Source organism: Schistocerca serialis, chromosome 2, assembly GCF_023864345.2.
Source record: "Schistocerca serialis cubense isolate TAMUIC-IGC-003099 chromosome 2, iqSchSeri2.2, whole genome shotgun sequence".
Taxonomy (NCBI): Eukaryota; Metazoa; Arthropoda; class Insecta; order Orthoptera; family Acrididae; genus Schistocerca; species Schistocerca serialis.
Genome location: NC_064639.1, coordinates 141,831,581 through 141,857,866, shown reverse-complemented (window position 1 = coordinate 141,857,866; position 26,286 = coordinate 141,831,581). Strand labels below are relative to the sequence as shown.

At 44.1% G+C, this 26,286-nt stretch overlaps 1 protein-coding gene across 1 annotated transcript in view; it reads right to left on the bottom strand.

Annotated features, from left to right (window-relative positions):
- Positions 1-635: 635 nt before the first annotated feature.
- LOC126455790 (Down syndrome cell adhesion molecule-like protein 1 homolog) overlaps positions 636-26,286 on the bottom strand; it is a 64,273-nt gene continuing 38,622 nt past the window's right edge. Inside the window, exons 5-6 of the mRNA XM_050091552.1 lie at positions 16,048-16,212; positions 636-811 (exon numbers count right to left, since the gene is read on the bottom strand). Of these exons, the coding sequence (XP_049947509.1) occupies positions 636-811; positions 16,048-16,212 (341 nt within the window). The remainder of the gene's footprint in view (positions 812-16,047; positions 16,213-26,286) is intronic.

Genomic DNA, 26,286 nt, shown 5'->3' with positions numbered 1-26,286 from the left:
GATTGAAGGCCATGAGTAGATGTAGTCACTGAGTAACATTCAGGTGCTGGATCATCTGATTGTGAATTTCATCACGGCCTGGAGACCAATCGTGAGATGAGGCAATAACCTGAAGCAATTCCCAGTCAGTGAAAGATTCATTATATGATATGGCTTGGCGTAGGGTAAAACATAGGGTGACACCTCCAGCGTGTCTTTTCTGTAATAGAACAGTAGCTGGATAAGAAGAGGACGCTGATGCAGTCGTAAAATGCATCACTAGGTGTCCAACATGTTGATGACGGAATATTTCCTTACATCTAATATGGTATCAGAAAATTACATCCATCGTTTTTAGCTACAGGTATGTCTCCCTCTTGCCTGCCTCCAACGCCCCACCCCCACGCTCCACCGCGCCTCCCTCCCAACTCTCTCTCTCTCTCTCTCTCTCTCTCTCTCTCCCTCCCTCCCTCTCTCTCTCTCCCCCCTCCCCCCCCCCCTCTCTCTGTGTGTGTGTGTGTGTGTGTGTGTGTGTGTGTGTGTGTGTGAGCGAGAGAGAGAGAGAGAGGGAAAGAGAAAGAGAGAGAGAGAGAGAGAGAGAGAGAGAGAGAGAGAGAGAGAGAGAGTTCACGTAATTACTATTACTTATATAATTACTATAGCCAAGAACAAATATTTTTAACATGACATACCAAACCAAATCCATCGAGCGATCTAATGTAGACTTTGTACTTTGTCAGTCTTCCATTGGGATATTTTGGTGGCCTCCATGAAATCAGGATCGTTTGTGAATCCATAACAAGCGCTTTGATGTCAGCTGGTTCTCCTGGAACTGCAAAAAAGGATTTTGAGTCAGGTTTTATCATGAAGCTGAACGTGAAGACAAGACGAAAATTTATGTGTACCTTGGTACACAAAATAATTGAAAAAAGTATTACAAATTTTTCAATGTACGTTTTTCCGAAGAGTAAAAAATAAACATTGGTAACGAATGGAATGTTATCACAAATATCTGTCAGTGCAATATACAGGGTGGTTATTATTAAAGTGTAGGTGCTCAGAGAGGTCCAGTGTGGGCTTTAATTATCATATGTCAGCGAAAATTGTTAGACATGCTAATGCGTTAGTGTGGAACCGATTCACGCTGGGGAAAAAGGCTCCAATTTTGAACACCAGACTTGAGACTGGCGCTGTGAATGTATTAAAGACGTATAGAGACGTTTCCATATGTAATGAATTAGGACCGGAAAGGTCAAACACAAGAGAAAGGCATAATGTAGCTTTTATTATTAATCGACGCTTACACAATTTGTCAGTATGTCGACGAGCTGCTGCATCTGTAAAACGACAAACTCAGCAGCTGCTTGCAGAAACTCTGATGGAATCTCAGCAACGTATTCCTGTATATTGGTCTTCAGTTTAGGCGGGAACCGAACGTTTCCCTGGTGAACGCGTTCAATTAGATATCCCCAGAGGCAAAAGTCAGATGGTTACACATCAGGAGATCATGTAGGATATGCACCTACACTACCTCTGGAGATAACACGTTCGTGTAACATTACAGTAAGCAGATCTTTCACTGGGCGAGTGACCCCATCTTGCATGCAAAAAGTGGTTATCACACACTGCGCTCTTCCAAAGCAGGAGTCACATGCTGTACAAAGAAGTCTCGATAGTGTACAGACGTCACGGTACACGTGACAGGCCGTCCGTATGTATTCTCTTCAAAGAAGAACAGATCGAGAATAAAATTGCTGATGAATTCACACCACATAGTGACATACTGCGAGTACAACAGTACTTCGTGCACAACACGCGGCTTAACAGTACCCATACGTGCCAGTTCTGTGTGTTCACTGCACCCTGTAGTATGAAACGTGCCTCGTCACTCCGTAGAATATAGCCTGGCCACTTCGCGCCTTGCCAGAAACCGAATAGCAGTCCGCCTCCTTAGCTGAGTGCGTCTGACTGCCATGCAGCAGGCCCGGGTTCGATTCCCAGCTGGGTCGGACAGTTTCTTCACTAGGGAACTGGGTACTGTGTTGTTATCATCATTTCATCATTATCGGCCGGCCGGAGTGGTCGAGCGGTTCTAGTTGCTTCAGTCTGGAACCGCGCGACCGCTAAGGTCGCAGGTTCGAATCCTGGCTCGGGCATGGATGTGTGTGATGCCCTTACATTAGTTAGGTTTAAGTAGTTCTAAGTTCTAGGGGACTGATGACCTCAGATGTTAAGTCCCATAGTGCTCAGAGCCATTTGAACCATTTTGAACCTTCATTATCGACATGCAAGTCACCCAACGTGTTGTCAACTGATAAAACTTGCAACTCTACGGTCGATCATCTGTAAGTGGGAACCCCAAGCCATCAGAGGCATACAATCATTTCATTTCGCCGAATAGAAAATTCAGAACGTTGCTGCGGATCGTGTGGTATCAGTTGCTGCACCGTCTGGTTCTTGTGCGGGTAGGAGTGTAAACTTGACCGCAAAACTTTCCGTACTGTCGACCACTGGATGGACAATTCTCATGACACTTCACGAGCATTTGCGCTACCCAGGGCGCAGCATGGCTTCTTCTAGGATAGGACGCCATCCCCTTCCGGATGCCACACCAAGATCGTCCGAGTTTTCTAATCTCTTTGTCGTCTTATTTAAATCATTTAATGAGATCTGGCCTCTCCCAAGACCTTTAAGTCAGCGGTACTCTCTCAATGCAACACTGCAATTCCTGCCGTTCACATAAAACAGTTTCAAGATAGCCACACCGTTCAGTCATGTTATGGCTTGTCAGAATGACAGTGTAGATGTCATACAATGACAGAAACAGTGTACAGCGCCAGATTTGCGCCTCGTTGCAAAAACTGGAAGTAAACCTTTTCCAGCGTAAATCGGTTCTGCATTAGCGAATTAGCTTATCTACCAAGTTTCACTGTCATACAATAATTATTGCCCACGCTTGATCTCCGTGAGTAGTTGCATTTTATTTATAACCATTCAATAATTGTTTCGCTCTGTTTAGGAGATTTCACATACGTGTGTCGCTCTATCAATTGAACTCAATTTTTCGATAAAACAGATGTTGAACCAATGGTTACTTTTCCATATTTCTATTCAAATAGTTTTTAACTAAATGAACTACATTATTTTGAAATCTTAAGTTTTTAATTAGAGCATTTGGAATTACTGCACAAAACTTCGGAATGGCTATCTGACCAAAAAGTGAAGCACCCAAAGGAATTGGTCGTATGCCAAGGTGACTCTGTAGACGTGCACACCATCGGCGGTTATGTAAGTGATTAGAGTTAGTAATTCCCTATGACAGGTAGAGCAGATGCTAGAGTGCATTAGTGTCGTGCCTATATAGTCCTGCTAGGGTATATAAGGGGCATGAACTCCATCAGCTGTTGAGTGATTACTGTGAAGGTAACAGAGAAGCCGTATACTAGTATGAGAAAGCGTTATCAGCAACAGGCAGAGTTTGAATGAGACCTGTTTGTGTGTCTCCATTTCGCTGGAAGGCTGAACCTTGCAACATCCAGATTTGTGGGACATTCAGATGTGGCAGTGGTCTGGTGTAGTCTGCATCGTATCTTGAGGGTAGACATACTTGTCGTCAAGGTTCCGGTTGACCACAGCTGACCACCACAACGGAGGATCGCCGTATTCTCTCCCAAGCACCTTGATATCTCTGTCTGCCATCAGAGAACAAGTAATTGAGCCCCTGCAAAATTTTGCGTCATCCCACACCATAGCTGGGTGACTAACAGCAACCCGACTATTCAGTTACCGTCCCATGAATAGACTGCTGTTAACACCACAGCACAAGTGGTTTCGTATTGTGGTGCCGTAATCGGAAAGCATGGACTATGATTCATGGCGTCGCATTGTGTTCAGCGCTACATCGCTGTTCTGCACTACACTGGAAGGCTGGATGACGTGAGGAGAAAAACCGTTCTTCCTATGTTTTGGAGAGGCACCACGGCTTTACTCCTGTTTTGTTTTGTTTTAGGGCGCAAAAACAATTAGGGGCTTTACTCCTGACGTTACGGTGTGGAAGCCATCGGGCATGACATCGGTTAATTGATGGTGGTGATTGAGGGACGACGCAGCGATACGTCACCGATGTCCTGCGTCCTTACGTGTCAACTCTGAAGCGAAAGTATCGTGGTGACATTTTTCAACAGGACAATGCTTGTCCACACACGATGCGTCTCACTAGGAACTGTGTGCATGATGCTGAGGTACTCCCGTGACAAGTGAAATCACCACATCTGTCCCAGACAGAACATTCGTGGGATCTGATAGGACGTCAACTCCACCCTAGTGACAGTATGATGGGTATCAAGGGCTAAGGATTGGGGTCATCTTGCCTTAGGAGAAGATACGACAGCTTTGTGACATCCTTCCCAACCGAATCAGAGCATGCTTCCAGGCCACAGGGGGTGCAACATACTGATAAGCTGAGTCATACAGCCAAGTTCTTTGTAAATTTAACTCGATTTTGTAATCAATAAAATAGCATCAAGTGGCTTCTCAACCCCTAAAGTTTCCTTTAGTTTCTTCCTGCCATTATGGGTGCTTCTTGGTTTTTTCATACAGAAAAACTACAAACATACCTTTTAGAGAGAAGCAATAAATATTGAAAATTACTTTAATAATTCAATCAATGTATTTTGTAAATCAGTTTTTCTCTTAAATATTCATTTACATTTATTATCTTTATCGTATTGACAAATTAGACAGATATGCTTTATAGAACAGTTTTGCCTGAGAGCCCATGGCGCGAAGGAGTTGCATGTGAGAGCTCATGGGAAGCATATATTAGGTAGGTGTATAAGTTCGTAGCGTCTTTCCAGAAGTTTCATCAACACAACAGATAACGTAACAGAGACTTTAATAATCAGTAATATATTTTCCTACACTATTTACTAGTCTTCCAACGCTGGGGTAACTTTTCGATCCCGCAACTGCAGAAATCACGTGGTTTTCAGGCGAAGAACTCGTCGATCCTTGGTCGGAATCCATATTCAGCCGGAAAGGAAGTTCTTAAAGGTCGTTTGACGGAGAGGGAGAAAGGTGGAAATCTGAGGGCGCAAGATCAAGTGAATGAGGTGGGTGCATAATTTCCCAATGCAGACAGTGTTTTTTATCTGTCTAGCAGAATGCAGGAGAGCGTTATTGCGGAGTAGCATCACTTCACGCAACCTTTCTAGTCGTTGTTCTCGGGTTGCATCTGCAAGACGTCTCTGTTGTTGTCAGTTAATGTCAGCAGTGATGGATTCACCTCGGGGAATCAATTCACAGCACACCACACCGCCACTGTTCCACCAGATACGTGACATTATCTTTTGTGGATGCGCAAAGGTCTTTGTGCGGGGAGTTTCTGCTTTGTTTGGATTCGAACATTCCCTCCTTTTGATTTTCATTGTGTTAGCATAAACACATTATTTATCATCACCAGTAACGACACAGGATAGAAATGGTCGGTGCTGTTCAGGAACCAACTGATAATGAGCAAGCAGAGATGAATAAATGGCCACCCACTGATTTCTGTGATTTTGCCTTAGCGCATTCAGTACCCATACACCAATTTTTTGAACCTTTGCCATTGCATGCGAATGTCGCACGATGGTGTAACAGCCACAGTTCATCACATTTAACAGTTCTCGAGTAAATCGTCGTGGAGCATTGTGGATTAATTCGTTTGAACGATCTTCATCAAACCTTGAAGGTCTTCACCAATGTGGACTCCGTGTGCATACCGGGGGAGTCATTCCAGATGTGGAAAGGGTCCTTCCGGATGCCATGAAGCGTACAGGGTGCACCCATCTGCAGGTGGTCGCTCATGTCGGCACCAATGATGTGTGTCGCTATGGATCGGAGGAAATCCTCTCTGGCTTCCGGCGGCTATCTGATTTGGTGAAGACTGCCAGTCTCGCTAGCGGGATGAAAGCAGAGCTCACCATCCGCAGCATCGTCAACAGGACTGACTGCGGACCTTTGGTACAGAGCCGAGTGGAGGGTCTGAATCAGAGGCTGAGACGGTTCTGCGACCGTGTGGGCTGCAGATTCCTCGACTTGCGCCATAGGGTGGTGGGATTTCGGGTTCCGCTGGATAGGTCAGGAGTCCACTACACGCAACAAGCGGCTACACGGGTAGCAGGGGTTGTGTGGCGTGGACTGGGCGGTTTTTTAGGTTAGATGGCCTCGGGCAAGTACAGAAAGGGCAACAGCCTCAAAGGGTGCGGGGCAAAGTCAGGACATGCGGGGGCCAAGCAGCAATCGGTATTGTAATTGTAAACTGTCGAAGCTGCATTGGTAAAGTACCGGAACTTCAAGCGCTGATAGAAAGCACCGAAGCTGAAATCGTTATAGGTACAGAAAGCTGGTTGAAGCCAGGGATAAATTCTGCCGAAATTTTTACAAAGGCACAGACGGTGTTTAGAAAGGATAGATTGCATGCAACCGGTGGTGGCGTGTTTGTCGCTGTTAGTAGTAGTTTATCCTGTGGTGAAGTAGAAGTGGGTAGTTCCTGTGAATTATTATGGGTGGAGGTTACACTCAACACCCGAGCTGGGTTAATAGTTGGCTCCTTTTACCGACCTCCCGACTCAGCAGCATCAGTGGCAGAACAACTGAGAGCAAATTTGGAATACATTTCACATAAATTTTCTCAGCATGTTATAGTCTTAGGTGGAGATTTCAATTTACCAGATATAGACTGGGACACTCGGATGTTTAGGACGGGTGGTAGGGACAGAGCATCAAGTGACATTATACTGAGTGCACTATCCGAAAATTACCTCGAGCAATTAAACAGAGAACCGACGCGTGGAGATAACATCTTGGACGTACTGATAACAAACAGACCCGAACTTTTCGACTCTGTAAGTGCAGAACAGGGAATCAGTGATCATAAAGCCGTTGCAGCATCCCTGAATATGGAAGTTAATAGGAATATAAAAAAAAGGGAGGAAGGTTTATCTGTTTTGCAAGAGTAATAGAAGGCAGATATCAGACTACCTAACAGATCAAAACGAAAATTTCTGTTCCAACACTGACAATGTTGAGTGTTTATGGAAAAAGTTCAAGGCAATCGTAAAATGCGTTTTAGACAGGTACGTGCCGAGTAAAACTGTGAGGGACGGGAAAAACCCACCGTGGTTCAACAACAAAGTTAGGAAACTACTGCGAAAGCAAAGAGAGCTTCACTCCAAGTGTAAACGCAGCCAAAACCTCTCAGACAAACAGAAGCTAATTGATGTCAAAGTTGGCGTAAGGAGGGCTATGCGTGAAGCGTTCAGTGAATTCGAAAGTAAAATTCTATGTACCGACTTGACAGAAAATCCTAGGAGGTTCTGGTCTTACGTTAAATCAGTAAGTGGCTCGAAACAGCATATCCAGACACTCCGGGATGATGATGGCATTGAAACAGAGGATGACACGCGTAAAGCTGAAATACTAAACACCTTTTTCCAAAGCTGTTTCACAGAGGAAGACCGTACTGCAGTTCCTTCTCTAAATCCTCACACAAACGAAAAAATGGCTGACATCGAAATAAGTGTCCAAGGAATAGAAAAGCAACTGGAATCACTCAACAGAGGAAAGTCCACTGGACCTGACGGGATACCAATTCGATTCTACACAAAGTACGCGAAAGAACTTGCCCCCCTTCTAACAGCCGTGTACCGCAAGTCTCTAGAGGAGCGGAAGGTTCCAAATGATTGGAAATGAGCACAGGTAGTCCCACTCTTCAAGAAGGGTCGTCGAGCAGATGCGCAAAACTATAGACCTATATCTCTGACTTCGATCTGTTGTAGAATTTTAGAACATGTTTTTTGCTCGCGTATCATGTCGTTTTTGGAAACCCAGAATCTACTCTGTAGGAATCACCATGGATTCCGGAAACAGCGATCGTGTGAGACCCAACTCGCTTTATTTGTTCATGAGACCCAGAAAACATTAGATACAGGCTCCCAGGTAGATGCTATTTTCCTTGACTTCCGGAAGGCGTTCCATACAGTTCCGCACTGTCGCCTGATAAACAAAGTAAGAGCCTACGGAATATCAGACAAGCTGTGTGACTGGATTGAAGAGTTTTTAGCAGACAGAACACAGCATGTTGTTATCAATGGAGAGACGTCTACAGACGTTAAAGTAACCTCTGGCATGCCACAAGGGAGTGTTATGGGACCATTGCTTTTCACAATATATATAAATGACCTAGTAGATAGTGTCGGAAGTTCCATGCAGCTTTTCGCGGATGATGCTGTGGTATACAGAGAAGTTGCACCATTAGAAAATTGTAGCGAAATGCAGGAAGATCTGCAGCGGATGGGCACTTGGTGCAGGGAGTGGCAACTGACCCTTAACATAGACAAATGTAATGTATTGCGAATACATAGAAAGAAGGATCCTTTATTGTATGATTATGTGATAGCGGAACAAACACTGGTAGCAGTTACTTCTGTAAAATATCTGGGAGTATGCGTGCGGAAAGATTTGAAGTGGAATGATCATATAAAATTAATTGTTGGTAAGGCGGGTACGAGGTTGAGATTCATTGGTAGAGTCCTTAGAAAATGTAGTCCATCAACAAAGGAGGTGGCTTACAAAACATTCGTTCGACCTATACTTGAGTATTGCTCATCAGTGTGGGATCCGTACCAGATCGGGTTGACGGAGGAGATAGAGCAGATCCAAAAAAGAGCGGCGCGTTTCGTCACAGGGTTATTTGTTAACCGTGATAGCGTTACAGAGATGTTTAGCAAACTCAAGTGGCAGACTCTGCAAGAGAGGCGCTCTGCATCGCGGTGTAGCTTGCTGTCCGGGTTTCGAGAGGGTGCGTTTCTGGATGAGGTATCGAATATATTGCTTCCCCCTACTTATACCTTCCGAGGAGATCACGAATGTAAAATTAGAGAGGTTCGAGTGCACACGGAGGCATTCAGACAGTCGTTCTTCCCGCGAACCATACGCGACTGTAACAGAAAAGGGAGGTAATGACAGTAGCACGTAAAGTGCCCTCTGCCACGCACCGTTGGGTGGCTTGTGGAGTATAAATTTAGACGTAGATGTAGAACGTGAAGGGTCACTAGTGTCAAAATGACCCTCCTTAAAACGAGCAAATCATTTTATTGCCTTGCTCTATCCAATGACATTATTCCTATTAGCGGCGCACATGTCTCTGGCTGCCTGCGCTGCTGTTGACCCTCCGTTGAACTCAAACAGAAGAATATGTCGGAAATGTTCAGATTTCTCCACTTGGCACTCCATTTTCTAGCGTGTACAAAAAAAAAAAAAAAATGGTTCAAATGGCTCTGAGCACTATGGGACTTAACTGCTGTAGTCATCAGTCCCCTAGAACTTAGAACTACTTAAACCTAACCTAACCTAACCTAAGGACATCACACACATCCATGCCCGGGGCAAGATTCGAACCTGCGACCGCAGCGGTCGCGCGGTTCCAGACTGTAGCGCCACGTCGGCCGGCTCTAGCGTGTACAGCACCACTCACAATCACCAAATGACAGTATGACAACATTCAACTCAAGTAGCAACAGTGAACTACAAATAAAAAATGACAATCGATAAATAAACCCGTAGCAACTGGACATTTTAAACAAAAACGCTACGAACTTATGCACCAACCTAACATAATGTCGAGAATGGTGCATATGATGTTTAACTTTGATATACAGATAGAAGTTTGCAGTGATCAGTTTCAAAATACGACCAGTGAATTATATAGAATATTTACTGACATGACTCCGGAAAAGGCATTAAATAAGGAATGTAGTTCTGGATGACAACAAAAGATAAGAAGTTACACTATCAATCGGTCATTCATGTACTGTCCTTATCGTCAGTTTATTTCTTTTACATACCGGTTACAGTTTTCGGTGAGAGAAAGGAAGGAAGACTATTTAACTTCTCGTCGACGATGAGGTCATTAGAGACAGAGCAGTAGCTCGGATTGTCGAAGGATGCGGAAGAAAGATCGCAATGGCCTTTCGAAGGAAGCAGCCCTTTATTAGCCTTAAGAGATTTAGCCACGCCACGATAAACGTAAATCTGGCTGATCAGACGGGGATTTGGACCGCTGACATCCCGAGTAAGAAGGCTACTGCGCCACCTCGTCCGTTTTCAACAAAGCGTTAATTTCGTCTATTGATCTGTTAGTTTCAAAATTGGAACGGTACTCGGATATACAAAAGAGCTTCGGTGCGCATATAAAATTACGTTCTGCTCTGTTTTTCCTTCATAGCAGGGGTGTCCATCCCGCGGCTAGCGGGCCGCATGCAGTTCAAAGCAAGAATCAAAGGCGCGCGAGAAGTGGCCTCTATCACAAATCGATAAAAAAGAAAAATAATAATACAATAATAATAAATTTACATAAAATTCCGAATGTTGAAGATTTTCAGTTTTAAACTCGCCCGTGCTATGCTTGAAGCACCGGAGGCTCTCTCGTATAACAGGCCAATCCGCGATAATTTGTTACCTCACGGCTGCTTCAGCTGCAACTGCGAAACTAGAGACAGAGACGTATAAAGAAATTCGTTTTTACTACATGGGAATTCCGTGTCATTTCTGTTCATATGTGATAAAGAACCTTTTTTCGCGGTAGTTCTTATCACTACAAATTGGTAGAAGTTAGAGATCCGGCTATGCCTCGGCTCTGGTACCTATGACAGAACGGCTTATAGGAATAATAGAATTTGGAAACTCTCATTTGATGCAACACCATTCTATAATACACTAAGAAAATTAGTGCGGAAAAGCTTTAAAATGGGTAACGTTGTGGAAATCGTTGTGAAGACTGTTGATTTTGTAGGAACCAGGGGACTGAATCATCGCAGCAGAAGTCTGAATATTGTGTATGGCGACATCGTACAGATTACAGAAGTAAGGTGGCACTGTCGAGGCCAGATATTAAATAGATTTTATTGCATAATTAATGCAATCAAATCGTTCATGATATCAAAAGCAAAAACTGTGCTGGAAGTTGACGATACCAATAGGATGGCACACTTAGCATTTGTGGTAGATTTGACTGGTTAGATGACAAACAGGCTTTGGGGGGGAGGGGGGGGGGGGAATTTTCAGCCATATGAGAGTAAAAATTTTAAAACATATTACAAAATTGGACACGGCGGTTGGTAAAATCAATGTTTACATTAGAAAAAGACATTTATTCAGTTGAATAATTTAAAATATAGAAGGTGATTTAGATGATTAATTGAACGAGTGACACAGATGGAGTGGTAAGTAAATGTTTCACAAAAGTTAAAAGACAGAGGGACAGCTGCAAAAGTTAAAAAAGTAACAAGCTTGTGTTTTGACTGATTAAGATAGAGACATAGATGAATGAAGTGAGGAAAGGGCCTGGACTGCCAGAAGAGGGAGTATCCGGGAACATAACAGTTGGGGTAGTGCGTAAAAGGGAGTTTGTGTTGGCGGATGTTGGGAGGAGGAATTCGGGAGAGGGAAAGGGCTGCTGTTCCGGACCAGTCCTTAGGATGTGGGTGTAGAGGAGTGAAGAGGAAGGGAGCCCTGATTGAGAGGAGGTGGGGAGGATTCTTTTGGATCTGGTATACATTTCATGGTCGGGTAAGGGAAAGCGATTAGAGTTTCGTTGGAAGAGGATGTGGAGAGTGTGGAGCTGTTGTGTTGGAGGAATGTGGTGGTAGAGTATCGGCAGGTTACCAGGAGCAGCGAGAAAACTAGGGGGTGGGTAGTGTCGAGTTTACGGGTAACGTAGGATAGTCGGAGGTGTTCAGGATAGAATAGGAAGAGGGGGGGGGGATTTTATAAGTTAGTGGAGGTTGCGGGTGGGGGACGGTAAGAGGATTCGAAAAGCTAGGCAGAGTGCATGGTGTTCAAGGATCTGTAGGGTGAGATAAAAAGAGGGAAGAGAGAAGTCCATGCAACATTTGCAGAACAGTTCAGTTCCCATGTTCGGTCGGTTAGTAGTTTCAATAACTAGTCTATCATGGGTTTTCTGTTCAATGGTTAGTGGACGTGGCTTCCATGTTAATCGGCGATAAAGTGTCATAGGTATTTTAATGTGTTGGTTAACCGGATAGGACGATCGAAAAAGGTAATTTAAAAGTTGTAGGGATTGGTTTTAGTGCGATAATTTACAATTATATGCTATTTAGAGAGTATTTCTTCATGAAGACATTTCAGCTTACGTCATTTCGTCCAGAAGTTTTGGCTCTGTTTACATTTATTTTACGATTATTCAGATCTCTTGATTTTTACTAATGCTTACGATTCAAAAACAGAATAATTATTTCGTAAATTAAGTAGAAAAGAAATTTTAAAAAACAATAACCTTATGGCACACAGAAGACGAATGGCTTTTTCGACGTTGGGAGCGCTAGCGTCGCTACAAATGTCAAGACGATGACAACTTTCACAGCAACGAGTGTCGTGACAGCACATGTAGACTTTGCTAGCACTGACACCGAAAGATTGTTATTATTGTTTAATTACGACAGCTCTTAAATGTATCAGTTACCAGTTTTTGGCAGTTAGTTAACCGTTGTTCATTTTTAAGGGCGTGTAAAGCACGCGATAAGTCCCACCTCTTGCTTTAATTCTTGTAGCCCAGATGAGTTTCATGACTATTTTATAAAAATAGTGGAAAACACAGTAGATGAAATTCCTAACTTTGGAATAGATCCTGCAGCTGTTGTGAAATTTGAGAATAAATGCAGCATGGTAATGTGGAAAAGAGTGTATCAAAAAGAAATAATAAAAATTGTAAGAAGCTACATATCTACAGGGAGGCCTGATGTTTATGGCATGTCCTGCACTATGTTAAAAACTATAATCAGTGAAATTGCACAGCCATTAACAGTAGTAATAAATAAAAGCCTCCATGCAGGGGAATTTCCAGACTTCCTGAAAGTAGCACGCACAGTGCCTGTTCACAAAAAAGGCAGTCCACATGAAGTCTCAAGCTACAGGCCCATATCTATAATACCAGGACTAGCGAAGGTGATGGAGTCGATAATGGAAGAACAACTATTAAGTTACTTTTATGATGCGCCACATGGCTTTCGGAAGGGCAGGTCAACAACAAGAGCTGTACTTAGTTACAAACATAAGTCAGGGTTTTGAAGACAAAGAGTCTATAGCACTAGTACTCTGTGACCTTAGTAAGGCATTTGACTGCATCCCACATAAGGCCCTGCTCAGAAAGCTAAAAACATATGGTATAGGGGGATCTGTCCTGCAAACTCTTGAATCCTACCTGAGAAACAGACGACCGATTGTCTCCGTGCAAGGAGCTGAATCAGATGAGAAGAAGCTACAGCATGGTGTGCCACAGGGATCGGTAATAGGGCCCCTCCTGTTCCTTATCTTCGTAAACGTCATAGGCTCCAATGGGCACATCTTGCAGTTTGTGGATGATACAGCCTTGTTCTCATAAGGAGAGAATGTTGTACAGGCAGTCCAACAAGCAGAAGTCTTGTTCAATGAGGCTAAGGCCTGGTTTATCACGAACGAAATGAAAATTAATGAAGATAAAAGTCAGAGGATGATACGCAGCCTCAGAAATACTGGAGCACTGGGTAACGCAGCAGATGTTAAACTTCTGGGCTTCCTCATTGATAACAGATTAACCTGGCAACAGCGCACCAAACATGTATGTCCCAGACTTTCACGGGTCCTGTACCTCTTGAGGAAACTGAAAAGTATAGTACCAGAACAGTACCTGCTAACTGTGCACTTTGCAATGTTCCACAGCCACATTAGTTATGGGCTGTTGCTTTGGGGCCATTCTGCAGGCTGCAAGAATGTGCTTTTACTGCAAAAGAAAGCAATGAGGATCATTACTTCAGGCAAAAAAACACACCACTGTAAACCAATTTTCACCAGGTTAGGAGTTCTGACTGTTTGCAGCCAGTATATATCGAACTGCCTCTTCCACATAAAGAGAAACTATGATATTTACAGAGAGAGAAATGAAGTTCACAAATACAGCACTCGCAACAAAGACAGTATCGAAATGCCAAGGTGTCGATTAGCTAAGACACAAAACCGCTTCCCAATGGTGGCCCTAAAGCTGTTTAATGCTCTACCTGATGACGTTCAGACTTGACCATGGGAGCAGTTTAAAAGTAATATTTTGTGTAAGCTAAAAGAGCAACCCTTCTACAATATTGAAGAATTCTTCTCCAGTAATAGCATAGTGTTTACTTGAGCTGCAGCTCAGTTCCATGACTCCAACAGCAACCGTTACATTTAATTTCATTATATACTTGTATCTATTTATTGTTGTGATATTATTGTAATCTAATATATAACTTAAATACGTGTTGCGGTATTAAATTACTATCACAGTAGAGTTGTATTCATGTACCGGGTGATCAAAAAGTCAGTACAAATTTGAAAACTGAATAAATCACGGAAAAATTGACACACATGCTTGGAATGACATGGGGTTTTATTAGAACAAAAAAAAAACAAAGTTCACAAAATGTCGGACAGATGGCGCTGGACAGCAAAACGTCAGTGACTCCGTATGACAATCGTGTATAAAAGGAGCTGTAATGAGAGAGAGAATCAGATGCGCCAGCAGTCGTAGCATGTTGACGTTACCTGAAAAGGCGATTTTAGTGAAGCTGTATTATCAAAATGGGGAATGTGCTAGTTCAGCGTTACGATCCTATCGCCATAGGAAGGGGATTCGAACGAGTAAAGGTCCGTTGACAAATGCAGCTGTGGCGAGAATGATTTCGAAGTTCGAAGCCACGGGTTGTTTAGACGATAGACCCCGTAGTGGCCGACCGAGTACAAGGCGTAATGCTGCTGAGACAATCGGCATTCCATACACTACTGTTTGGTTGGCACTGAGGCGTACCCTCTGATGCTATACGTACAAAATCCATTGGTATCATGAACTGTTACCTGGCGATTTAGTGAAGCGGAGGGAATTTGCGGTGTGGGCATTTCAAAAGATGGCGGAAGATGACGATTGGTTGAGTAACGTGTTGTGGACCGACGATGCTCATTTTACGCTCCGAGGGTCTGTCAACGCCCACAACTGCAGAATTTGGGCTACCAAAATCCTAGAACTGTCGTGGAAACTCCACTGCACGACTAGAAATTCACGGTATGGGTTGGATTTACCATATGTATCATTATCGAGCCTTTTTTTCTTCGAGAAAATGCGTGATTCTGGTTTTGTAACCGCTACCGTGACGGGTGAGAGGTATGCCGATATGTTACAGAATCGCACCATCCCCAGCCTGGCTGTAAACACCTGCTGGAACGTACGATGTTTATGCAGGATGGCGCTGCACCCCATATTGCTAGACGCGTGAAAGATCTCTTGCGGGCGTCGTTTGGTGATGATCGTGTGCTCAGCCGCCACTTTCGTCATGCTTGGCCTCCCAGGTCCCCAGAGCTCAGCCCGTACGATTATTGGCTTTGGGGTTACCTGAAGTCGCAAGTGTATCGTGATTGACCGACATCTCTAGGGACGCTGAAAGACAACATCCGACGCCAATGCCTCACCATAACTCCTGACATGCTTTACAGTGCTATTCACAACATAATTTCTCGATTACAGCTATTGTTGAGGAATGATGGTGGGCGTATTGTGCATTTCCTGTAAAGAACATCATCTTTGCTTTGTCTTACTTTGTTATGCTAATTATTGCTATTCTGATCAGATGAAGCGCCATCTGTCGGACATTTTTTGAACTTTTGTATTTTTTTTGGGTCTAATAAAATCCCATGTTATTCCAAGCATATGTGTCAATTTTTACCTCTCTATCTATATTATTCCGTGATTTATTCAGTTTTCAAATTTATACTGACTTTTTGATCACCTGGTATTTTGATAACGTTGTATCTTGACGCTGTCTGTCCAGCTGTGGCTGGTGAATGACACAGAATTGGTAATAAAGGTAATGATAACGAAGGTACTAAGCAGTCTGATCCTCAGGGAAAGCGGAGGCTCTGCTTTATTGTAAGGAAGACTTATTTTATTGGGTTATTGTGGGGAACACAACGATTGCATCTGCGGAATGTAGGGCTAGAGACGCCTACCGTCCTCCAGAGTGGTGCAGAAGACGGGCTGGCTGGGGACGCCGTCGCCCTTCCTGGTGAAGGCCCGCACCTCCAGGCTGTAGTTGCGGAAGCTCTGCAGCTCGCTCAGCTCCAGCCGCTCCTCTTGCGTCACGCGCTCTGCGGGGGCCGAAGGCTCTGGAACGACTGCCACCGTCCACCAGTTACATCAACTGTGAGGACGCTGCCATCCTCCACATACAGACTTTATGAGTATACGGTAAAGGCACCAACAATTGGTGGAAGGCGCAGGAGAAGACTTGTAATATACACACTTCAACAAACGTTTGGTATATCACAGAATTTAATTCAATGAATTCTTACAGTACACCCACTGAAGTTTGTACAATACTTTATTAACAAAATAATCATAATTTCGTCTGAGAATAAGATCAATTTTGGTTACTTACAAAAAAGCATTACAAAACAAAGCAGTCTCTTTTGTAAGTGTACATCCCGAAAACTAAAACAGTGACAATCTCTATCTCATGATGATGATTATCAGTCTTTAGCAGTGACTACGTCCTCTCTGCAGTCGCATGAGTTCTTCCACTCTGCGAGGATGAAACCAACAAGTTTATCTTGGGATATGATGTCCCACTCTTCAGTGGCAGCTTCATGGAGGTCCTGAAAATTGTCAGGTGGATTTGGACGCTGTACAATGGCCATCTTTAATAGGTTCCATGCTTGCTCAATTGCATTCATGTCTAGGGACTGTGCTGGCCAATGCATTCGGTTGATGTTGCATCTATGGGGAGAGTATGGTGAGGTCTTGCATTGTCATCGATTAGCATGAATTTCTCATCGACTTCACGTCTCTAGGGGCATGCAATAGTTTGTAGGACCTCTTGGAAGTATTGGGGACCAGTCACATTGCTGCAGATGGGAATTAGAGGGGTCCGACATCATATCATTATTGCCGACCAGAACAGAACACTTCCACCTGCAAATGGATGAACTTCCTGAAAGTATCGACGTTCCTGGTGTCGTCTAGCTTTTCTTCAAATCCAAAATCGTCTAGTGGCCAGTCGCAAACCAACCCTGGTTTCGTCAGCAAACATGATATTACTCCATACTGCAACGGTCCAATGTCGATGTGCTAGAGCCCAGGTCCTTCGATTGCATCGGCTCCTTTGGTTCAGTTCAAAACTTCTCATTGGTCTTCTGGAATGAAGACCACACTGATGCACTCTTCTACGCACTTTTTGGTCTGAGATACGAATCCCTTTTTCCTAGGAGAAGTCGTTTCCAATATTTGTGGCTGTTGTTGTTGGACGCCTGCGAGCCGACAGTTGATGGGAAGGATGCTTCATTGGTGTTGTCATACGAAGACGACCACAGCGAGGTCTATCGTTCACATTTCCCATCTCTCTGTACTTTCTCCACGTCTTAGACATACCACTTTGAGTGACATGTAACCAATTGTCAACATCCTGCTGTGTATGATCTGCTGAAAGCAAAATCACTATCCTCGTCTGTCAAAGTGTCGTATGCCTCTATATGGCCTGTTATTGCGGCGCTTAGCACTAACTGAATGAAGCTGTTTTTGATACTGACCTGCTGGCAGTGTATCTATGTGTGTGTGTGTGTGCGCGCGCGCGCGCGCGCGCGTGTGTGTGTGTGTGTGTGTGTGTGTGTGTGTGTGTGTGTGTGTGTGTGTGTTTGTTTTGTTGGATCTTATAGGCGCGCAGTGGCGATGTCATCAGCGTCCTTACATTCATTAAAACAAGCTAATGTGGAGATAAACTCTAAATCTGTTGCCCACTCATGCACTCGAAATGACCACACACTCACTCTATCTCACAGGCCATAAAACAACTTAGAAAGAGGGGAAGTAGCTACAAATGAAATTAAAACACAGAGAAAACACAACACAGGAGAGCTAAAAGAAAAGCACAGGGAAATGTGACTGGCTGACCACTTACAAAAAACTTGGGTCAGCCAGTCACCCTGTTTACTCGTTAAACCATCTCCTTAAAATCTTTGGAGGAATGTTGGACATTTCACATAACTTGCTTAAAACAGGGGGCAGATCTGTCGGCAAATTCACCGCGGTCCGCTGGTCGGAAAATAAAACATAGTCCAACAAAATGTGGTGCACAGTGATCTGCACGATACAGGCACCACACATTGGAGGACCCTCTAGACAGAGTAAGAAGCCATGTGTCATAGGGCTGTGGCCTATGCGAAGACGAGTAAGAAGGACCTCTCGTCCCGTCGACGTGGCTGGAAGGAGGTGCGCAACAGTCGAATTGTTGATTTACTGCAGAGAGCTTAATGTCTACCTCTTCTAGTCACTCGTCTTCCTTTTAGCACATGGCTTTGTACCTTAACAGGGAGGTGGTAGCATGCAGGGGGACGTCACACTGAAGTAACTGAAGATCACGTCACGCCTCCTTGGCTACTAGATCCACCCTCTCCTTTCCCGCAATGCCATGTGCCCTGGTACCCAGCAGAAAGACGCCTCCTTCCCCAGTCGTTGTAATTGGAGGAGGGCATCCTGGATATTACGGACTGCTTTATCCGCTGGGTACAAACGTTTCTGAGAGTGAAGGGCACTCAGCGAATCGGAACAGACGAGAAACTTAGCACTGGAAGAACGTCTCATCTCCTCCAGTGCCTTCAAGATCGCATATAATTCTGCGTCGAAGAAAATAAATTCTGGAGGCAGTCAGGTCTTGAGGACACGATCTGGGAGAACGACAGAGCAACCAACAGAGTCCCCATGCTTGGACCCATCCGTAAAGAAGGCTACATAGTTGTGGCGTTCATATAAAATGTCAGAAAATATCGCACTGAAGACAGAAGCAGGAGTGCAATCTCTCTTGCACTGTCCTAAATCTAAAATGACGCTGAGCGTTTGCAGTAACCAGGGCAGCAGACGGTTAAAATCCTGGATTTGGGGTTGTACCTGCTCCACACCAAGTGACTCCAGCACACAGTGCAAGTGAATCCCAGATGGCATTATCGCTAGTGGACAGTTGGTTAAAAGGCGTTCCAGAGGCGGAAGAGCAACGTTATGGCATACAGGTGAAGTTGGAGCTATGAGGAACTTAGCATGCCTGCTGCACCATGACGAGCTGTTGCCGGATGGTGAATGGCTGTTTCTTGGCCTCAGCTGAGAGACTGGGTTTGGGACTGGTCCTATAAGCACCCACGGCCAGAAAAATCCTCTCATGTTGGACAACATCAATGATCATCAAAAAGGAAGGCCTCGCTAATCTATATGCCATGCACCCGTAGTTCAGCCGCGAACGCATGAAAGTCTGACAAAACTGGAGGAGACGAGCCCTGTCCGCTCCCAAAGACCCCTAGCTATCATGTCTCTCAGGTGTGACAATCACAACAACTTGGAGTCAACTCTCTGAGTCTCCAAAATGTAATACGGTGTCCCTCATATGCAAGTCAAGTAAATTAAAAATATGACGAGGACGATTAAAATGAACACACACACTTATCTAGAGGAAACTGAAACCCTGTCTTTGCATCACACTTCTCTAACCTATGGACAGGGAGATACGAGAAGAGTTCACTTAGACTACATTATATTATAGGTGGAAAGAGTACATTGTACGTCTCTATGAGGGGAAGACTTACCTGTTGACGTGACATAAGACTAAACAAGAGTCCATAAGGAGGAGACGGGGGATCCAGTATTAGAATCAGAATTGGAATCATCTTTGAATGACTTAAAATCACATAAGGGGAGGTGGCAACAAAACGTCCATTCATGTTGGTTTGTACAAGGGTTGAGACCGGCGATATATTATCAGTCTCTCGGAAAAGCATCATCCACACAATTTCGAAGACTGCAAGAGCTGGGAAGTGGGAGCATTATCGCACAATCAGCTTAACAGATCATGCATCTAAGTTATTGACTAGAATAATATACAGAAGAATGGAAAAGAAAATTGAGGATCTGTTAGATGACGATCAGTTTGGCTTTAAAAAAGGTTGAGGCGTGAGAGAGGTAATTCTGACGTCGCTGTTGATAACGGAAGCAAGAGTGAAGAAAATGGAGGCATGTTCATAGCATTTGTCGACATGGGAATAGCGTTCGACATTGTGAAATGGTGCAAGATTTTCGAAGTCCTGATAAAAATCGGGGCTAGCTGTAACAAATGACGGGTGATAAATGATGATCAGCCAGAGTCTTAAGGCCACCGATCTACTAACGACATGAATCCGTCCAGGCGATAGCAGCTTCATCTTGCGAGGAATGACAGGTAGTCAGACACACGCAAGGTCCATGTAGTACCTGTAAGCGTACTGTTCGTTGACCGAGGACGGATTGTGATGGCCCAGAGGCTCGGCACTAGCATTTCGGAAACCTCACGACTTGTCGAGTGATCGAGGAATGCTGTGCCGAAACGAATGTGAAATCACGTCCAGTGGTCGCGGGGTTGGGCGACCTCCCCACATTAGAGCTTTCGTACGTCGTAGGCTGGGCAGACTGCTAAAACAGGATGGGCGGCGATCTGTGGCGGAACAGACATTACACTTTAATGCTGGGCAGTGTACAGACCACTCGTAAGGATAGGCTTCCGCAGCTGATGACCCATGAATGTGCCAATGTTAACACCACGACATCGGCAACTACGACGGAATTGGGCACGTGACCATAGGCACTAGACGTTGGCTCAGTGAGCTCTGTATGGTCTGATGAATCCCAATACCTTCCTCAAGATGCAGGTGGGAGGACGCGAATAAGTCGTCTTCCAGGGGAACAGCTCTCTGACATCTGTACTGCAGGACACAGACAAGTCGATGGTGGCTCCATTATGGGAGACATTCATGTGGGCATCCACGAATCCAATGGAGCTCGTGCAAGGCACCCTGCTGGCCAAGAAGCGCCTAAACCTGCTTTCTGACCACGTACACCCTCTTGTTGGCGATCATGTTTGCCGGCAACAGTGGCACTTTTCAGCAACATAATGTGCCGTGACACAAGGCAGGTGGAGTGGTTCGAGAAACAAAGTGGCGAGTTCCAGTTGGTGTGCTGGCCCCCCCCCCCCCACCCAACTCCCCAGATTTGAACCCGATCTAACAAAAAAATGGTTCAAATGGCTCTGAGCACTATGGGACTCAAGTGCTGAGGTCATCAGTCCCCTAGAACTTAGAACTAGTTAAACCTAACTAACCGAAGGACATCACAAACATCCATGCCCGAGGCGGGATTCGAACCTGCGACCGTAGTGGTCTCGCGGTCCCAGACTGCAGCGCCTTTAACCGCACGGCCACTTCGGCCGGCCCGATCTAACACATCTGGGATGTAACTAAACGTGGCACGAGAGCTCATCGCCCCCTCCACCTCCCAGGAATTTACGCGTGGGAATAAGAAGACCTGTGTGTTTGCAGATGTCGTGCCAATACCCTCCAGCGATCTTCCAAGGCCTTATCGCGTCCATTCCAAAGGTGGATGTACCGGTTATCTATTCGGTAGGTCGTCGTAATGTTCTGGCTGATCAGTACACAGTACGTACAAAAACCAAGAGTGAACAATAAGTGTGGAAGACCAAAAACCAAGTGCTGGTGTGAAAAAGGGTGTAAGATAAAGGTGCAGTCTCTCGCCACTACTGTTGAATCTATACGTCGAAAAAGCAATGACGAAAATAAAAGAAAGGCTCAAGTGTGGGATTAAAATTCAAGGTGAAAGAATGTCAGGGTTAACATTCACTTATGACATTGCTGTACTCAGTGAAAATGAAGATGAATTACAGCAACTGTTGAATGGAATGAACTCTCTAATGAGTATAGAGAATGGATTGAGTCCGCAGCTCGTGGTCGTGCGGTAGCGTTCTCGCTTCCCGCGCCCGGGTTCCCGGATTCGATTCCCGGCGGGGTCAGGGATTTTCTCTGCCGCGTGATGACTGGGTGTTGTGTGATGTCCTTAGGTTAGTTAGGTTTAAGTAGTTCTACGTTCTAGGGGACTGATGACCATAGATGTTAAGTCCCATAGTGCTCAGAGCCATTTGAACCATTTTTGAATGGATTGACAGTAAATCGAAGAAAGTCGAAAGTAACGAGCAGTAGCAGAAATGAGAACAGAGAGAACCTTAACATCAGAACTGGTGACCAAAAAGTAGATGAAGTTCCTCTGCTACGTAGGCAGCAAGTAACCATGATGGCTGGAGCAAGGAAGACATAAAAAGCAGACTGTCAGTGGCAAAAGGGCATTTCTGCACAAGAGAAGTCTACTAGTATCAAACATAAGTCTTAATTTGAGGAAGTAATACCCGAGAATGTACGTTTTTAGCACTGTACTGTAGGGCAGTAAGACATGTCCTGTGGGAAAACTGGAGTAGATGAAAACAGATTGAGATGTGGTGGTACAGAAGAATGTTGAAAATTAGGTGGAACGATAAGGTAAGGATTGAGGAGATTCTCTGCAGAATCGGCAAGGAAAGGAATTTGTGGGAAACAATGGTAAGAAGAAGGGACGGATCATAGTGCATCTGTTAAGACATCACGGAATAACTTCCATGGAAATAGAGGACGCTGCAGAGGGTAAAAACTGTAGAGGAAGACAGAGATTGGGATACATCCAGCAAATAATTGAGGGTGTAGGTTTCACATTTCGTACTTTCAGAGGAATAATTTGGCACAGGAGAGGAATTCGTGGTGCGCCACATCAAACTAATCAGAAAACTGATCACTAAAAAACAATGGCGCAATTTTACGACTTGGTCAAAGGAGCAGGAATCCCATGACCACATAACTAAATTTCGCTAAGCTCTCCTCGGCTATTGTGGACTCCAGTACCAGTTTACTGTGTCTACCGGAGAGGAGAAGCAGGAGGTTGGCTTCTTCCAGCTTGAAGATAATGGGTCAGGCGTTTTCCGTAATCCTAAATGAATTGTCGTCGGAGCCTACTTAGCCGGCTTAAGGACTAGCCAGTTGCGATATAACACTCTGCAGGGGTCGCATACAATCATCGCCACATCCGAATTAGCGTTTAAAAGGTCTTTGAAGCTAACAATGATATTAAATATGGGTATGTTGAATAGAGGTGCTTTGGCTGGTCTTAATTGCAACTGATTCAGAGACTGACAGTTTTTTCCAACGAGACGTATTTAGCTGTAACGGAGTTCTTTGTGTCAGGTCAAAACAGTCCTTCGCGCATGAACACACCAGAGAGATAGAGATATTCGAGAGTGAGGTTCTGTAAAGAACTACATATGAGGCACCATACACAACTGAGCAACCTGACCAATACTGTAAACTGTACACACACACACACACACACACACACACACACACACACACACACACACACATATATATATATATATATATATATATATATATATATATGCCATGTCTTCGCAATAGTCATGGACATATTAGGAACAGGAGGGGATAGGACAGCTTTACTTACATACTTACATAAGGGGCAGCTACAGACCTAGTCAAATACACACACTCACACACACACACACACACACACACACACACACACACACACATATATATATATATATATATATATATATATATATATATATATATATATATTGTTGTTGTTGCTGTCTTCAGTCCTGAGACTGGTTTGATGCAGCTCTCCATGCTACTCTATCCTGTGCAAGCTTCTTCATCTCCCAGTACCAACTGCAACCTACATCCTTCTGAATCTGCTTAGTGTATTCATCTCTTGGTCTCCCCCTACGATTTTTACCCTCCACGCTGCCCTTCAATACTAAATTGGTGATCCCTTGATGCCTCAGAACACGTCCTACCAACCGATCTCTTCTTCTGGTCAAGTTGTGCCACAAACTTCTTTTCTCCCCAATCCTATTCAATACTTCCTCATTAGTTATGTGATCTACCCATCTAATCTTCAGCATTCTTCTGTAGCACCACATTTCGAAAGCTTCTATTCTCTTCTTGTCCAAACTATTTACCGTCCATGTTTCACTTCCATACATGGCTACGCTCCATACAAATACTTTCAGAAATGACTTCCTGACACTTAAATCTATACTCGATGCTAACAAATTTCTCTTCTCCAGAAACGCTTTCCTTGCCATTGCCAGTCTACATTTTATATCCTCTCTACTTCGACCATCATCAGTTATTTTGCTCCCCAAAGAGCAAAACTCCTTTACTACTTTAAGTGTCTCATTTCCTAATCTAATACCCTCAACATCACCCGACTTAATTCGACTACATTCCATTATCCTCGTTTTGCTTTTGTTGATGTTCATCTTATATCCTCCCTTCAAGACACCATCCATTCCGTTCAACTGCTCTTCCAAGTCCTTTGCTGTCTCTGACAGAATTACAATGTCTTCGGCGAACCTCAAAGTTTTTATTTCTTCTCCATGGATTTTAATACCTACTCCGAATTTTTCTTTTGTTTCCTTTACTGCTTGCTCAATATACAGATTGAATAACATCGGGGAGAGGCTACAACCCTGTCTTACTCCCTTCCCAACCACTGCTTCCCTTTCATGTCCCTCGACTCTTATAACTGCCATCTGGTTTCTGTACAAATTGTAAATAGCCTTTCGCTACCTGTATTTTACCCCTGCCACCTTTAGAATTTCAAAGAGAGTATTCCAGTCAACATTGTCAAAAGCTTTCTCTAAGTCTACAAACGCTAGAAACGTAGGTTTGCCTTTCCTTAATCTTTCTTCTAAGATAAGTCGTAAGGTCAGTATTGTCTCACGTGTTCCAGTATTTCTGCGGAATCCAAACTGATATTCCCCGAGGTCGGCTTCTACTAATTTTTCCATTCGTCTGTAAGGAATTCGTGTTAGTATTTTGCAGCTGTGGCTTATTAAACATTGTTCGGTAATTTTCACATCTGTCAACACCTGCTTTCTTTGGGATTGGAATTATTATATTCTTCTTGAAGTCTGACAGTATTTCGCCTGTTTCATACATCATGCGAAAAACCTGTACAACAGTGTGGTTTAGGATATATTTCCATTAAGTATTCTCTCATCAGGTAAAGAAAAACACCTGTTCTTATCAGCTTATTATGTCTTATGTCCTGCATCACAGGACGAGCATATTCATTTTTGCCTCATGATCCGAGCATGCTCCACGTATGTCACAGGATGCCTTCTCACTTTCGAACCCTCTTTAAGTAGCCAGATGCCTCGTCAACTACGGCTTTTCTTAAGGTAGCAGCACGGAGGAGATTTAAATGTCAGGTTTACACTATGTATCACTTTATAAATTCGGTAATATAGCTCGTTTTATTACGATGAACATCTCACTGTGTGTATGTGGGAGATTTAAATTTCGTGAAAAGATTTCGCCGCAACGAGAAAAACGCCCGATTACCACTACAACTCGCGTATCATATCCGTCGTACTCTGGCTTTCGCATCCACCTGCCCGGCGGCTTCTCGTTGATTTCGTATGAAGAGTCCCATTGCATGATGAGTAATTTCTTTCCTCCAGCCGGATTACACTCGCCAGGTGGTGTTCAAACAGGAATCTCTGTAAGGACGGCGATGCTCTTTTCGAGGAACGCCATCGGGAAAATTTGGAGAACCAACATTTTAAGCAGATTGTAGAAGGTTTATACTGCCGCCTACACACATTTCGGTTAAGGACCACGAAAATAAGACTCGAGAAATTACCGCTCAGAGAGTCTTATTCCCTCGTTCTATTTGCGAGTGGAGTAGAAAAGTAAATGGCTTGTAACGGTACAGGATACCCTCCGCTGCACGCCGCGTTCATCGAGAAAACAAAAGACGAAACTTTTGCTGCTGACTATCTCACGTTTTGTTGACATGAGAAGTCGTCGACAGCAGTGTTTTGAACTCATATAATTTTGTGAAATGCGTTGAAATTCTGGAAAAATTTGGTAATATTCTGAAATTTATGGAAAATACGTAAAATTGAGGAAAAATACGACAGAAACGATAAAAATGATTTTATAGAGCTCAAAATGTTTCAAATGGCTCTTAGCCCTTCGGGACTTAACATCTGAGGTCATCAGTTCCCTAGACTGAGAACTATTTAAACCTAACTAACCAAGGACGTCACACAAATCCATACCCGAGGTATGATTCGAACCTGCGACCATAGCAGCAGCGCGGTTCCGGACTGAAGCCCCTAGAACCACTCGGTCACAGCGGCCGGCTATAGAGCTCCGACCTTGACAGTTTGCTCATTCGTTATCGATAACAGTAACGTAGACTAGTTCATAGTTTTACTCAGTTGTATGTTGCGAAATAACATAGAGGGGTAGATGTGAATTGTAGTT